The sequence below is a fragment of the Seriola dumerili genome, unplaced genomic scaffold (assembly GCF_002260705.1).
Source record: "Seriola dumerili isolate Sdu_G_001 unplaced genomic scaffold, Sdu_1.0 BDQW01000161.1, whole genome shotgun sequence".
NCBI lineage: Eukaryota > Metazoa > Chordata > Actinopteri > Carangiformes > Carangidae > Seriola > Seriola dumerili.
Window position 1 is genome coordinate 1,495,869 of NW_019174416.1, and position 13,431 is coordinate 1,509,299.

General features: G+C 39.3%; 2 protein-coding genes across 5 annotated transcripts; both read left to right on the plus strand.

Moving 5' to 3' along the window:
* The first annotated feature begins 314 nt into the window (after positions 1–314).
* Positions 315–2,969, plus strand: LOC111226735 (tumor necrosis factor ligand superfamily member 13B-like). Of its 3 annotated transcripts, none has more exons than XM_022752032.1 (6): positions 315–535; positions 661–748; positions 874–930; positions 1,014–1,126; positions 1,217–1,361; positions 2,310–2,969. In XM_022752032.1, the coding sequence occupies exons 1-6, from the start codon at positions 350–352 to the stop codon at positions 2,423–2,425; spliced, it is 705 nt and encodes a 234-aa protein (XP_022607753.1). In that variant the 5' UTR covers positions 315–349; the 3' UTR covers positions 2,426–2,969. The 3 variants fall into 3 exon arrangements, with proteins under 3 accessions (XP_022607753.1, XP_022607754.1, XP_022607752.1); XM_022752033.1 differs by having other exon boundaries at positions 1,014–1,114; XM_022752031.1 differs by having other exon boundaries at positions 1,014–1,361.
* Positions 2,970–2,998: 29 nt separating this feature from the next.
* On the plus strand, positions 2,999–6,284 carry LOC111226733 (leucine-rich repeat-containing protein 32-like). 2 transcript variants are annotated; one of them, XM_022752030.1, is made up of 2 exons: positions 2,999–3,456; positions 3,644–6,284. In XM_022752030.1, exons 1-2 carry the CDS (start codon positions 3,145–3,147, stop codon positions 5,501–5,503), a joined length of 2,172 nt encoding a protein of 723 aa, XP_022607751.1. In that variant the 5' UTR covers positions 2,999–3,144; the 3' UTR covers positions 5,504–6,284. The 2 variants fall into 2 exon arrangements, with proteins under 2 accessions (XP_022607751.1, XP_022607750.1); XM_022752029.1 differs by having other exon boundaries at positions 3,000–3,456; positions 3,638–6,284.
* The last annotated feature ends 7,147 nt before the right edge of the window (positions 6,285–13,431 follow it).

Here is a 13,431-nt window from a genome sequence, read left to right on the forward strand (position 1 = left end):
TCTGTCTTTTTTGTTTGTGCAGCCGGTGGTATTGATTTAAAAGGTTAAAACTTCTCTTTCATATTGGACTCTGCTGGCACAAGTACTGACAAGAACAAATGATGTTCTTTGAGTGAGGCCTTTGTCTTTATTAAAACGTGGCTTTTACTTTGACTGCAAGTTTCACAATACATTGCAATTTGGCCATAATCTTCATAGAATCTAAATGAAATCCATCTTGAGAGGCAGAGAGGAGATAGTTCCTCATTTAGAAACTAGTTTTGAAACTGAACATTGATTTCCGGGGTTAACTCATGTGTGACCTCACCCATTTGAGTAACTTGAGGACATCCAGTCTGCAAGTCTCGGTATGCTTTACAATGCTTTATTATCACTAATGGCATTTATGTTTTGTCTTAGTCTTTTCCTGGTGCACAGAGCCAGTGTTTTAGAAAATGATTTTCGAAAACTCCAAGGGGACTTAATTCTACAATTAAATCAGCCACGTTCTGAGGGAGTCAATGGGAAAATGGCCAAGATGTCTAAAACAAGGGAGGTATGTCACTGATTATGTAGGATGGAGTCATCTTGGACATTGTACTACTGAGATTTATGCTATTAGTGAGTATTCAGATAACGCTGCAATAATAAATTTTCTCTTAATGCTTTGTTTTCTCATAGGACATTAAGCCAAGTACTTTCCAAAAAGCTCAGAGTTCTCTGAAGATGTCTTCAAGGAGAGTAAAACGGGAACAAGGCAGCTGCAGAGGTGGGTTGGAGCTGAGAACTGAAAATGTGTCCATTAGTTACGGTCTAATCTGGTAGTGAGACCATAAACAGTACATGCTAAGTTAATAAAATTAAAGTATTATGTTTATTTCCCCCTCTTGCCAGCTCCAACATCATTCCTGCAGTTAACTGCTAACACTAACAAACAGCCAGACATGAGAGGTAAAACTAAATTCAAGTCTTTGGCTTTAGCATCGCAACGTCTGCCATTATTTTGAATAAGTGTATCTTGCCTTTTCCCATAGGAAATATAACAGTGATCCCTTGGACTGTTTCTGCGCAGCAAGGAAATGCAATTTCACAAAAGGAAAACAGAATTGTTGTCCAAGAGGATGGTTATTACTTGGTGTTTGGACAAGTATTGTGTCACTGTAACTCAAGCATAACTAAGTTGATATTACATCTGATTTGTTCCAGCTTTTCAGCTAATGTTCTGCTTAATTCACAGGTTTTGTTCACAAGCCCAAGCACAGTTATGGGTTATATTATTCGAAGTTTGGGCTCCACTAATGCAGAGACGACATCAACAGAGGTGTTGCGCTGCCTGCAAGAGATGCCTGATGCAACTCCTGCCAACACATGCTACACTTCAGGTCAGTGAAGCATTACTGCTGCTCTGCATTAAAGAAATAGAAATTTATGCTCATTTGCATTTCTTGCTGAAACTTAGATAGAAGATTGACACCACTCTCATGGCTGCACAGTAAATATAAAACTGTAGCCAGCAGCAAGTTAGCTTAGCATAGCTCAAAGACTGGAAACACAAACCAAGCCTGGCTCCGTCCAAAACTAACAAAATCCACCTGCCAGCACCTCTTAGATATCTCATTTGTTCATTACATACAAAACTTAAGTCTAAAAAACAACACATGGTTGTGAGGGTGGTTACGTGCCAGACTATTTCTTGGCCCAGAGCAGTTACTTCCTGGAGTCTAAGGCCAAGACCAAGAAAAAGGCTGGCACATCACACACCCCCGTAAAAAGTAAGTGTCATTGTTACACTTTAGTTTTTATATGGATTAAGCAAACTCGACTAATTAAACTTGCTGTTTCCCCCAGTTAACAGGCTTTGTGCTTAAATAAGCTAACCAGCTGCTGGCTGCACCTACAGAATAACCGTTCAGAGAAGTGAGTGGCGTCAATCTTCTCATCTAACTCTTGGCAAGAAAGCTAGTTATAGGTTCAAGTAGCATCTGTCTTTCAATTATTTGACAAATTGAAGGAAAAACATGAATTAAAGAGTTGAGAAATATAATAAATGCAGATACTTCCACACATGGGGTCACTGAATGGTTATGCGACAATCAATTTAATCACCTGCTATCATTTTCACAGTCACCATATCTCAGCCTACGGGAGATTGTGGATTGATATGTTAGACATTATAGAGACATAGAGAGAGACATGTAGAGTGTATGCCAAGAAGCACTGAAGCAATGAAAACTCCTTACTGTGGCACTTTATGTCAGTTTTCTCTTTAACATCACCCATCTTGTGTCTATCCTGATACCATCTGTTTCAACAGCATGTATCTGTTACAGGTATTGTGCAGCTGCATCAGAACGATGAGCTCGAGTTGGTGATCCCATACAGGCCCCAAGCCCTCATCTCAGTGGAGGCAGACTCGACCTTTTTTGGTGTCATACAGCTAAACTGAAACAAGACAGAATGAAGAAGATAACCGGTGCAGCTCAGGAAGTGGGAAGCTGACACTGAGCTGTGTGAAGGCGTGCTGATAAAGGACTGAGTGACAGCAGCAGGAAGACTGTAGGAACCTGTTATTAATCTCTGGAAAATACAGAATCGACTTTTTAAATGAACTGCCCATCTCATCTGTCAGGTTTTTTTTTTTTTTTTTTCATTTTTGAACCAAGCTACTTTTAAAATTCTTTTGCTTTAAAGTGTTAAAGTGTGTCTTTCAGCTAGTTCACCTGGGCCTGTCTCTTTGCATTGTTTATATGTGCCACCTCCTTTCATCAGTCTATTTTTGCATGGCTCTTTATACCTTGCTGAGCTGCTTCCCTCAAGCTCCACCTCCACACTGTCTGTTTATTTGTTCCTCATCTATTTTTGAATGGTTTCCGTTTCCCTTAGACTATGTCAGGAACAAATATAAGTATAAATTTATATCACTCAGGATGTGTTTTCCTGGTTAACATGCAATCTCAATATTGTAAATGCTTTGGTATATCATGATAAAGTTAAAGTTGTAATAAATGTGATAATATTCCCTTGTGTAAACAAATTCTCAATTGGTATTTGAATCCCTAACTAATTTAAATGTATTTATCTGTGTAATAGACTACATTTAACACAGAAATATGACCAACTTGGTCTAAAAACTGTTTTTATCTAAATTAGAGAGTCCTTACTCAGATGCTTTCTCAAGCTTTATTGAAAGTGATATATCAGTGGCAAAGCCTTTATTGTCTAAATATAGTATCCACGGTGTCTATCTGGTGTCCACAGCTGCTTTCTCTCTCCCTTTTTTTTATGAAGCATGGCTATAAGAGGGTGTGTGTGAGTGTGTATATGAGCTCTGACAACAGTAGTGATACTGTGCAGTTTAACAGCAGCAGAAGCAGCAGCAGAGGGAGAATGGTCAAACATATGTTCTCCAATCTCCTATTACTCTGGTCACTCAGCCAGGACATTTATATAACTGGACTGACTTATGATGATCCAAAGGTAGGCTCAAGATGGGTAATTTAAGTGCAAAATGTGTAAAATCGTTGCAATTTATTCAATTATTTTAGTCTATAAAGTTGCACAATTACTGGTTTTGAGATCTTAGAAACTGCTAAGATTGTTTGACTTTGGTTTCCATGGTTCACTCTCTGATTATGATTAATGTTCCTTTCATTTCAAGGAGCAGTCCTGGAACAACCAGAGCCTCTATTCTGTCCCCCTGGATTTGGATGTAAGACTTAGAAGACTAGACCTGTCCAATAACTTCATCAGACAGTTGCACACACTTGTTTTGCCATACTTGGAGCAGCTGGACCTGAGCTCCAACCAGCTGGATCTCATCTCCGAGGGGGCTTTTGAAAATCTGGCTCAACTTGAAGAGTTGAATTTGTCCAGAAATGCGCTGAACAACAACCTTGGCAGTAACAGCAAAGCTCTCCAATCCATCAGTAGACTGAGGAGTTTGGATATATCAATGAACGGTCTGAGTGATGATGCAGCAGAGCTGTACCTTCGAAACAAACCTTCTCTTGATCAACTTAAGATGACTGGTAATGCTTTGACAAGACTTTCACACAACTTGTTCAAGGAGAGTAAAGGTCTGAGGGCCATTACTATTGATGATAATCTGATATCAGTGATAGAACAGGGGACATTCGAACCACTGACCAAACTAGAGATGCTAAGCTTGGCCAAAAATAACCTTGAACATATCTGTGATTTTAAATTACATCAAGTTAAATATCTAAATCTTAGTCAAAATTCATTGGAGTTTTTTGTTACGCGTGAGGATGACCAGTTGTATGGGCTTGAAATTCTTGACTTGAGTTTCAACAAACTCCTTTATTTCCCAATTGTTCCAAAAAGGAACTTTTTGAGGTATCTTCATTTACAGAATAATATGGTTGGTACCTTAAATTCAGAGGCTACAATGGTATCAGAGGCCAACTCTCTTTATATTGAGATTACAAATGAGAGAATAGTTAGAAAAAATAACCTACATGCAAACTGGAGGCAGATGCCCTTGATTTACATTGACCTGAGCTATAACCACTTCAGGTCTTTCCCACTGGAGACGTTGAGCCTTCTCTCCTCTTTAAAAACGCTGAATTTCAGTCACAACTGTCTGCGAAATATTATCTGGAATGTTAGAAATTATAGTGATTCAGAAATCCGTCGGCAGCTTTTCTTTCCCTCCTTAAAGCACCTCGAGCTGCAGAGCAATGGACTTGCATTTATTTCACCGTTCTTTCTCAATGCACTCACACAAATAGATAAATTAAATCTACAAGACAACTCTGTGCAGCCTTGTGCTCTCATGGACCATTTGGGAAGCTCTCAATCAACACAGCAACTAAATCTCAACACATCCTGTGTTGCCTTCGGGCAGTTAAGAACTCTTAAACACCTCAGTCTTAAAGAAAACAATATAAAAATGCTTCATCCAAACACATTTCAGGAAACTTCTTTGGTTTCCCTCAATCTTGCAAGAAATCCGCACATGGTAATGCATGTAGGTGCACTAGAGGGTGTGCAGGAAACTCTTCAGTCCTTGATTATCAGTGAAATAAACATGACCAGCTCTGATCTGTCGTTACCCTGTATGCCAGCATTAACTCAGCTGGACATATCGAACAACCATCTTGATATTATTCCCAGCAGTTTAAGCTGCTCTCCTCTGAGAGAAATCAACATAAGAAACAACCACTTTGTGTCTTTAAACCTTTCTTTGATTCATAATTTATCTGATCACCTTAATCTCATGTATATTAGTGGGAATTATTTTAACTGCTGTGACAGTAAATGGCTGAGAATCTTAAATGAGTCGGCAATAAAACTGGCTGATATCAGAGACGCTGAATGCTTTACAGATGATAGTAAAATGATGATGATGATGACAGAGTATCTGAACAGCTCTTTTGTGTATTGTTTGTTTCACAGAAAAGCACAGGAAGTTCACTTTGGACAAATATTCATCATTGTTTTATTTGTATTTGTCATATTAACAGTGTTCATCATATTTAGCAGGAAGCTGTGTTGCAGATAAAAATCATTTTTAGTGTGATACCTAAAATCTATTGTCATTGGTTTCTTTTCCACATTGCTCAACATATGGGTTACATAAAGTAAGCAAACCAAATACAGTCAGTAAGAAACTGGAGAGCAGACCTGAGTAACTGAAGCATAATTCCTGTGAATTTCACTTTGCATGACGCATTAACAGAAGTGTGGCTTAATGGCTGCTTAGGCTGTAAAAACAAGCAGACTTTTGGTTAAGTAAATGCAGTAACATAATCAGACACATGGATCTATTCTCACTTCTCTTCACATTACTCGTCTGTCAGACATGTATCACGCTGTGTGACCTGCGTAGCTAAGATGTTGTGATTGAAATTGGCTTTGTCGACTCCCAAGCTGTTTGGTTACAGTGCATGCCAAATCACTAATCAGCCCGAGAACTTTTTGCCCCATCCTTTGTTGTGAAATGTTTGTTTGCAACTAAAACTTTAACCTTGGCTCAAATTTTTATGACGTCCATGAAGCCTTGCACAATCTTCCCAGAATCAAGACTGACCTCCTCAAAAATTCAATACAATACCTTGTAAGAGTTTCTGTATAAACATGTATATATTTTTAAATAAATGTAACTTATTTTAAAGTGTGTATACACAAGATCCATTTTTAATATCACTATCTGCAGCTATCTGTGTTTTGTAATGTATAATTTGTGTGGATCTGACCCTGGGAGACTGTTATCAAATACAGTGGTAAATGTGGCAATGCTGCTGCATGCCATAGGCTAATAATAAATATGCTCTATCTAATAATCAGAAAATGTTGTCAATCTTGATTTTAGAATATGAATCACCCATTTCCATATCAGCAAAATAAAGCACTGAGGTTCAGAGGGGAACTTTGATTTCTGTGAATGTCTGTTTTTAGCTGATCAACTTGAATCCCATAAAATCTTGAGTAGAAGAAGACTATTATCATTCAGTGTGTGCTGCTTTATCATTCAATAAATCTGACTGAATTTGGATCCACTACTTCAAGGAAATGAGACCCCTCTGTGAAACACATGATCATTAGCATGAAGTTAAACTAACAACACATGCATCAGCTTTGAATTTTATCCCACACTGCTGATCCACACAAAAGGGGGAGGGGGGTTGCATTAAAAAATGCCATAAGGCAAAAGCCTTATGGCATTGTAGTGTAAAATGCATCTGAAATGAATAGATATTGAAAATTTTGAAGATTTTATTACAGTCTGAGCAAGTAGCTTTGGGTGCACCAGGGAGAAACTACTGTTGCAGGATATCCTGTTGAGCAATTCTCTTATTGTTTACCTATTGACTCAACTTTCTCCTTTAGACTGATGCAAGCAAGTGCCATTTTGCAATTCTTACGCCCATTACCACTTTGTCCACTGGCTAGAGCCAGGCATGTGATCCCAGCATTAGTATCAAAACAGCCAGGATGCCTATCAATCTAGCTCTTGAGCAATATAACTGTAGGAAATGTCTTTGTTGCCCCACCCACAAGATTTAGGTACTAGATCAAGTAGCAGCTTGACAAGTTCAAACAAAGAGCACTCAAAGAAAAGAACACTGTGTGTATAGTATTATGTGTAAAACCATAGGAATGCAAGTAGCAAATTGTATTCATTCTTCTACTTGGCAGTTAATGGTAGCTGGCATTTAGATATCAGCTGCAGCTTGTTTGTTAGCACAGCATATGAACTGTTAGCACAGTAAAACTTGTATCACTGTCAGTCCCTAGGGTAACTGTATTTCCAATAAACCTCATCCATACAAGTAAAGGATTGCCATCCTTGCCCAATTAAACCTGATGCTAAGAAAACATCATTTTTATCTTACATCCATGATATATTCTTCTTCAAATGTAGCAAAAGTCATACATCTTGTTTGATCCAGAATAAAATCCTCTTTGTTCTATCTGTTCTGCTGTAAACTCATTCCTTGATAGTTACTTATCTCAGCACTCAGCTGTTTGTTCTGCTTTCGTTTTCTGTTTTTGCTCTATGTTCTATTTAGCAATATGCTGACCTGCAATTGTAGTTTTATTATCAAACGCATTGTGCTCCTTCTACAACATACTCTTGATATAAATACAGACTCACTCAAGAAAAGATATGGTGCCATGCTCCATAATACAGACATCCTAATAATCATATTATCACAGGAAGCTGAAAATATGTATTTTCTTATGAGATATGTAATTTTACGATAGGATGCTAAACAAAATACTCCAGGAAAGCTACTGAGTTGTCACTTACAAAATTCTAATGTAGGCTTGCTGTAGCTTATATGCACCGTGAAGCTGTATTTTGTAGAGAAAAACAGAGTACCTGCCTTAGGGGCCCATTGTCCCTATCAGGCCCATGAGGCCTGTGTCCCATAGGCCCATTCAGGTATCCATCCATGACAGCAGAGGTGCCTGGCTGCTCCTAGTTAAGATTATTGTAGGAAGCAGTCTTAATTTGTTTATGCACAGTCTCAGATAATTAACAAGCGGTGGGCTACATTAAACCCAGAAATACTGAAATAAAGGCTACCCATGGAGAGGTTATATTGATTTTCTTCACATTTTCTCTCCATTTACAGCTCATGTCCTACACTGTTTACGCGAGATCGGTGTTTTGATTATTCTTCATCCAGCCCTCTGCACCAGGAAAAGGCCACCCAATAATAGTCCCATCAAAATCCATTTAAAGGGGGGCAGTCCTGGAAGGCGACACATAACCAGTGAGGCTGCTTTAAAAAAGAGCAGGACACCCACTAATATTTACGTAACACCATACCTTCCCAACAAATTAGATAACTACTTCGGCTGGACACAAACCGGAGTTTCCAACATGGCGGCCCCTCGTCGTCCAGCTGTTTGTGGCTGAAGTAAGAGCAGGAAACCTTTCACTTACAACTGCGGCGGGAAGAAGAAACCGGCGAGGTCAAGAAGACAGAGAGACAGAAAAAGACAATAGCTGCACTGTGATAACTTCCCAGACCCAGATGCATTAAACTATCTTCAAACAGAACCTTCAAAAGTGCTAACAGGTAACAACATCGTCACATTTTGGTTAGCCTACACAGCTAAATGGCTACACACCTAGCTCACCACATTAGCCAGCAGCAGTCGCGCGGCCAGAGCCCGGGCACCAGCAGCTGCAGCGCTTACTCCCCGTCGACCATGACTCCTTCTCAGCAGCAGCTTGTCCCCCGCCAGCCGCAGCCCTGCTTCGTCACTCAGAAGGTGCAGTTGATTTACAGGCTGTTTCTGCTGGAAAACGCCAGGAGTACTCTTGAACAAGAACTTCGCAGCTTCATCAACATGGTAATGTTAACAATTAATGTTATCATCTGCAGACTATTTTAGCTAGCTAGCAGGCGCACAGACCACATGGTCAAATCTGCCACAGGTGAATTAGAATTTAGTTGAGTTCTTTTTAATTAAACAAAACACTGTTGTTTGAAAATTGCATGTAAGTTTTGCCAGAACTGCAAATGCGTACATTCATTACTGATTAGTAGTATTTCCAATTGTTAAGCAAGTTGTCTGGTAAATTATTAAATTGTTAACTGGCTGGTTTTCTGCCTGTCAACGAATATGCTCAACAAAAAAAACTTCTAAAAAGAAAAAATCTTTGATGCAAGTTTTTTTCCCTTTTTTTTCACTCAGGCATATGAAGAAGTCCAAAGTTTCTTGAATTCATCTTTTCCCGCCTGTGAGTTCAGTGACCTTGCAAAGGCTTTGGATACCAAATGTGGAGCTGTTGACAAGCTCTCAGCTTTATTAAAGGACTTAATAGTTGGTAAGTCAAGAAGTAATAATATCATTTTAGCTGCTAATCTGACAGTTATCCATGTTGAAGACAAATTTACCAAATTTAAAAATGCCATGTCTACTGCCAGAATTACACAGGTGTCCAAGGTGTGATTTAGGAAAAGATTTTCAGTGCAATTTAATTTAACAAAACACTCTTTCTTGCTGCTTCTCTCATCTTTACAGAGCCACAAGTTTGTGTCCAGCCTGCTGTTAAAAATGGAGTGAGAACAAACCAACTTCAGCCACTCCTGAAGACAGATGTTCTCAAATTTGGGCCCATGTTGCAGAATGGGCTTATGGCAAGCTCCATAGCAAAAGCAGTCCAGGTGCTTGGAGCCACACTGTCCCTTCAGCAGTTGAAACATTTCCTCATCTCCCAGCCTGCAGCGGTCCAGGAGGATGACATGATTTGCACCATCTCACCCAGCTACAATAACACAGTTCAGACTCCAAGCTTGTCCAGTCATTTAAAGGCTGAAGAAAAAGAACAAGCTGTTATTTTTGAGGAGAAAGGTCAACCAGATTCTGTGATTCTGCCACCTGCCCTTATTCAGAGTCCCAGGAGTAATGCAGAGAGACCACCGTTATTACTACCACCAATACAAACTATATTCCCAGAAATCAGTAACCTTAAACCCATGAAAATAACCCCACTAATAGGCTGGGGATGGGAGGAAGATGTCCAGGTGCAACACCAAAAACAAACATCCTCTCAGCTGCTGCACTTCCTCAGAGCCAAAACTAAAAACATGGGTGCACTGGAGGTCGCTGTCATGCAGTGGAGTAAAAGCACGCACACTTCAGGTTCGCCACAGTCAACGTCACCCACCATCAAAACACAAAGCTTCCAATTCAGGCATGTTGTGACAGACGGTGTGATGGAAGGACTAGCCCAGAAAACGTTGTGTGCAGACATTGAAAACCAAGCCCCAGTCTTCAGAGTAAAAAGAGTGGAGTCAAGTGGTTCTCTGACCTACACATGTGTAGTTGCAACAAAGACTGAATTGTGGGATATTGGAGACATCTTCACAGAGGTAAAACAAGAACACTCTGACAACATCCCAGTGAAAAATGAAGACTGCCAAAATATAACCGCTCAAAACTGTTGTGTAAACATCTACCTGAAACCCCAAACTCTCCAGTGCTCAGAACCTGAAAGAGAGAACAATCCTGCTGGTGCAAAAACACCAGTGGTCAACAGTGTTACCATTCCCGAGTTCCATATCAGGAGGTTTGAAGAGACTGAAGTTGTGGTGTCTCATATTGTTAGCCCAGGCAACTTCTACATCCAACACGCAGACTCCAACATGAAGCTGCAGGCCTTTCTCACAGAGTAAGTCGTTCAGTATGGATTCTAATCTCTTGTCTGCTTTTTCTCAGCTTTTCTCAACCCTCACTGATTCCCTGATCACATTTACAGAACTTAAAGAGCCACTTATCTCTTTTTGTTCATTACAGCTTTCTTTGTAGATTTTTTTTCCCCCTTTTTTTTTAATAATCCACATGTTTCTGGTTGTCATTATTTTTCTCTTATTTGCAGCAGCTGGAAAGCCAGTAGTTCATATGCCGAGCAGAACTGCATTCCAGACATTGGAACCCAAGTAATGTGTTGGTTCCCTAAGCAAGAACAATGGTGTAGGGCTCAGGTGACGAAGATATGTGGTGTAAGTGGAGGTGGGTTTAGTTTTGTGTGTTAGCATGATTTTGCAAATATGTACCTCTAGATGGTAGCAGCGTCGCTTTGCTTTCCTGTAGCCACTTGGGAATTTCATACTGTATTTTTAGCTTAACCTGCTGTGCTCTCTGTCTTTTGAATGTAAGATAATAATTCCACTGATGGTGCTGGGATTGAGACATCAATCAAGGTGGAGGTGAAGATGCTGGACCTTGGTGGCACTACCTGCCTGTCACTATTGAACATCAAGGAGCTAACCCCAGAAATGGCCGTGCTTCCTCTTCAGGCTGTACAGGTGTCACTGGCAAATGTAAGCAGTTTCCTGCTGACATTGTAGCACTGTTGGCTTTGTAATTTTCCACATGTATGTAAACTAGCACACAAACCTGATTGATGAACACGTTCAGATTTTCCATGACAGGCGTGCAGATTATCCCTCTCAGGATTTGCATACATGGAAATGTTTAATACACTACACTCTGCTGTGAGAGTGTAGACTCAATTATTGGCATTTGTCCACATGATTAGTCACAGCCTTATCTATTGCTCACTGATAAAGGAAATGAATTATCTCAGTTCATGGTATTTTGTGTCTGTTTCCTCCCCCCCTCAGGTGACGCCTGTGAATGGGAGAGACTGGTCTGAGGAGGCAGTGGGCTGGTTCAAAGCGATGGTGCACAACAGGACACTCTATGCCAGACTTTACCCGCAGGGGCCCATAGTTACAGTCGAGCTGTTCTTGGAAAAGGGAAAGCTTGGAGCTATGAGGTACTTCATTTTGAAACGGTCAACTAACGGTGAACTGTAAATTTTGAATTAAAGAATTGTAAATTGCAAAATAAACAAGTCACCAGGATTTTATGATGCATCTGAATCTTGGTTGTAGCGACAAAAGGGACTTTTTACTTGATATTACTGGCTGTCATGGTACAAATTAGGTATTATGCTGAATTAAGAAGTAGTCTAGTGTTTGACTACTTGACCTTTTTATAATGAGTATAGTTTTAAAGCTAGTAATAACACAAAATGTTAACCATATAATTGTATTGTAATGTTCATTTTAGGAGGGGTGCATCACTGTCTTTGAGACTGGCCCAAAATGGACATGCAAAACACAACAAACTGAAGAATGTTGGTCTTATGAAAAGAAGTAAGTAGAGTTACAGTTTGGACGTTGTTTGTCCTAAATTGTGCATCTACAGCAGGTGGCAGTGTAGCCTGTGTGTGACCATAGCAGCTCTCTTCATTGTTTTCATTGTGTTCATTATTGCAATGCTCTCCTCACTGGTTTACCCAATAAGACCATTAGACAGCTACAAGTCATTCAGATTGCCGTTGCTCAGGTTCTTTCTAAAATGAAGACAAGAGGGCATATTACTCCAGTTCTCAGGTCTTTGCACTGGCTTCCAGTCAGATACAGAGTTCAATTCAAAGTTTTACTTATTGTCTATAAGTCACTAAATGACCTGGGCCCTAAATATATTTCAGAAATGTTCCATGTATATGAGCCCCATAGGTCTCTAAGATCTGCAGGATGCTGGTCAGTTAGTGGTGCCCAGAGTTAAAGCTAAACAGGGTGAAATGGCTTTTACCCATTATGCTGCCCACTGCTGGAACCAGCTCCCAATGGAGTTCAAATCTGCCCTAACCCTAACTGGCTTTGAAAAGAAGCTTAAAAACTGCTCTACTATATCCTCCTTTGCCTTCATCAAATCTTTTAATCTTGCACTTTTTTGAGATATTATCTATTTTATAATCAGTTTTTTATACTGTTTTCTTTTATGCTTTTTACTTCTATTTTTATGGTTCTTTTATTTCTGTTAAGCACATTCAATTACTCCTATATATGATAAAGTGCTATACAAATAAACTTGCCTTGCAATTCAAAATCTTGTCTTTTACTTTTTAGGCACTGTTCAACTTAAAATGAGAAAACAGGACTCTGACTGGGAGAAATACCTCATCTCGTGCTACACTCAAAGTAAGAAGTAACTGTGAAAGCAGCAAATGCTGGTTGTTTTGTTGAGAACTTTGTCTCACAAACAACTCATGTTGTGGTCAAATTAAAAAGCAGATTGCATACAGCTGACAAAATCTTAATCACTGAGACATCTAATGATTCTTAAATGAGAGCTTTGAATTTATTATTTAATTTCAATGGACCATGTGTGTATGAGTGAACATACAAAAGACTTTTAGTAAACACTGACAAACTGCTGTGTTTGGCACTTGGCAGTATAAAGGTACTTCAAGGATATTTGAATAAAATTAAAAAGGCATTCACTGCATTGGTACACATTAAGTATGTATGAGCTTTTTTGTGTATTTTAAGTCTTTCAACGCACTCTTAACTACAAAACTGTCTAGTGAACATGAGTCTAAAGCTAATGTGCTTTGTAACATTATTTGAACTTGAGAATTTCTGTTTTGCTCTTTTCTATATATAAATTCCT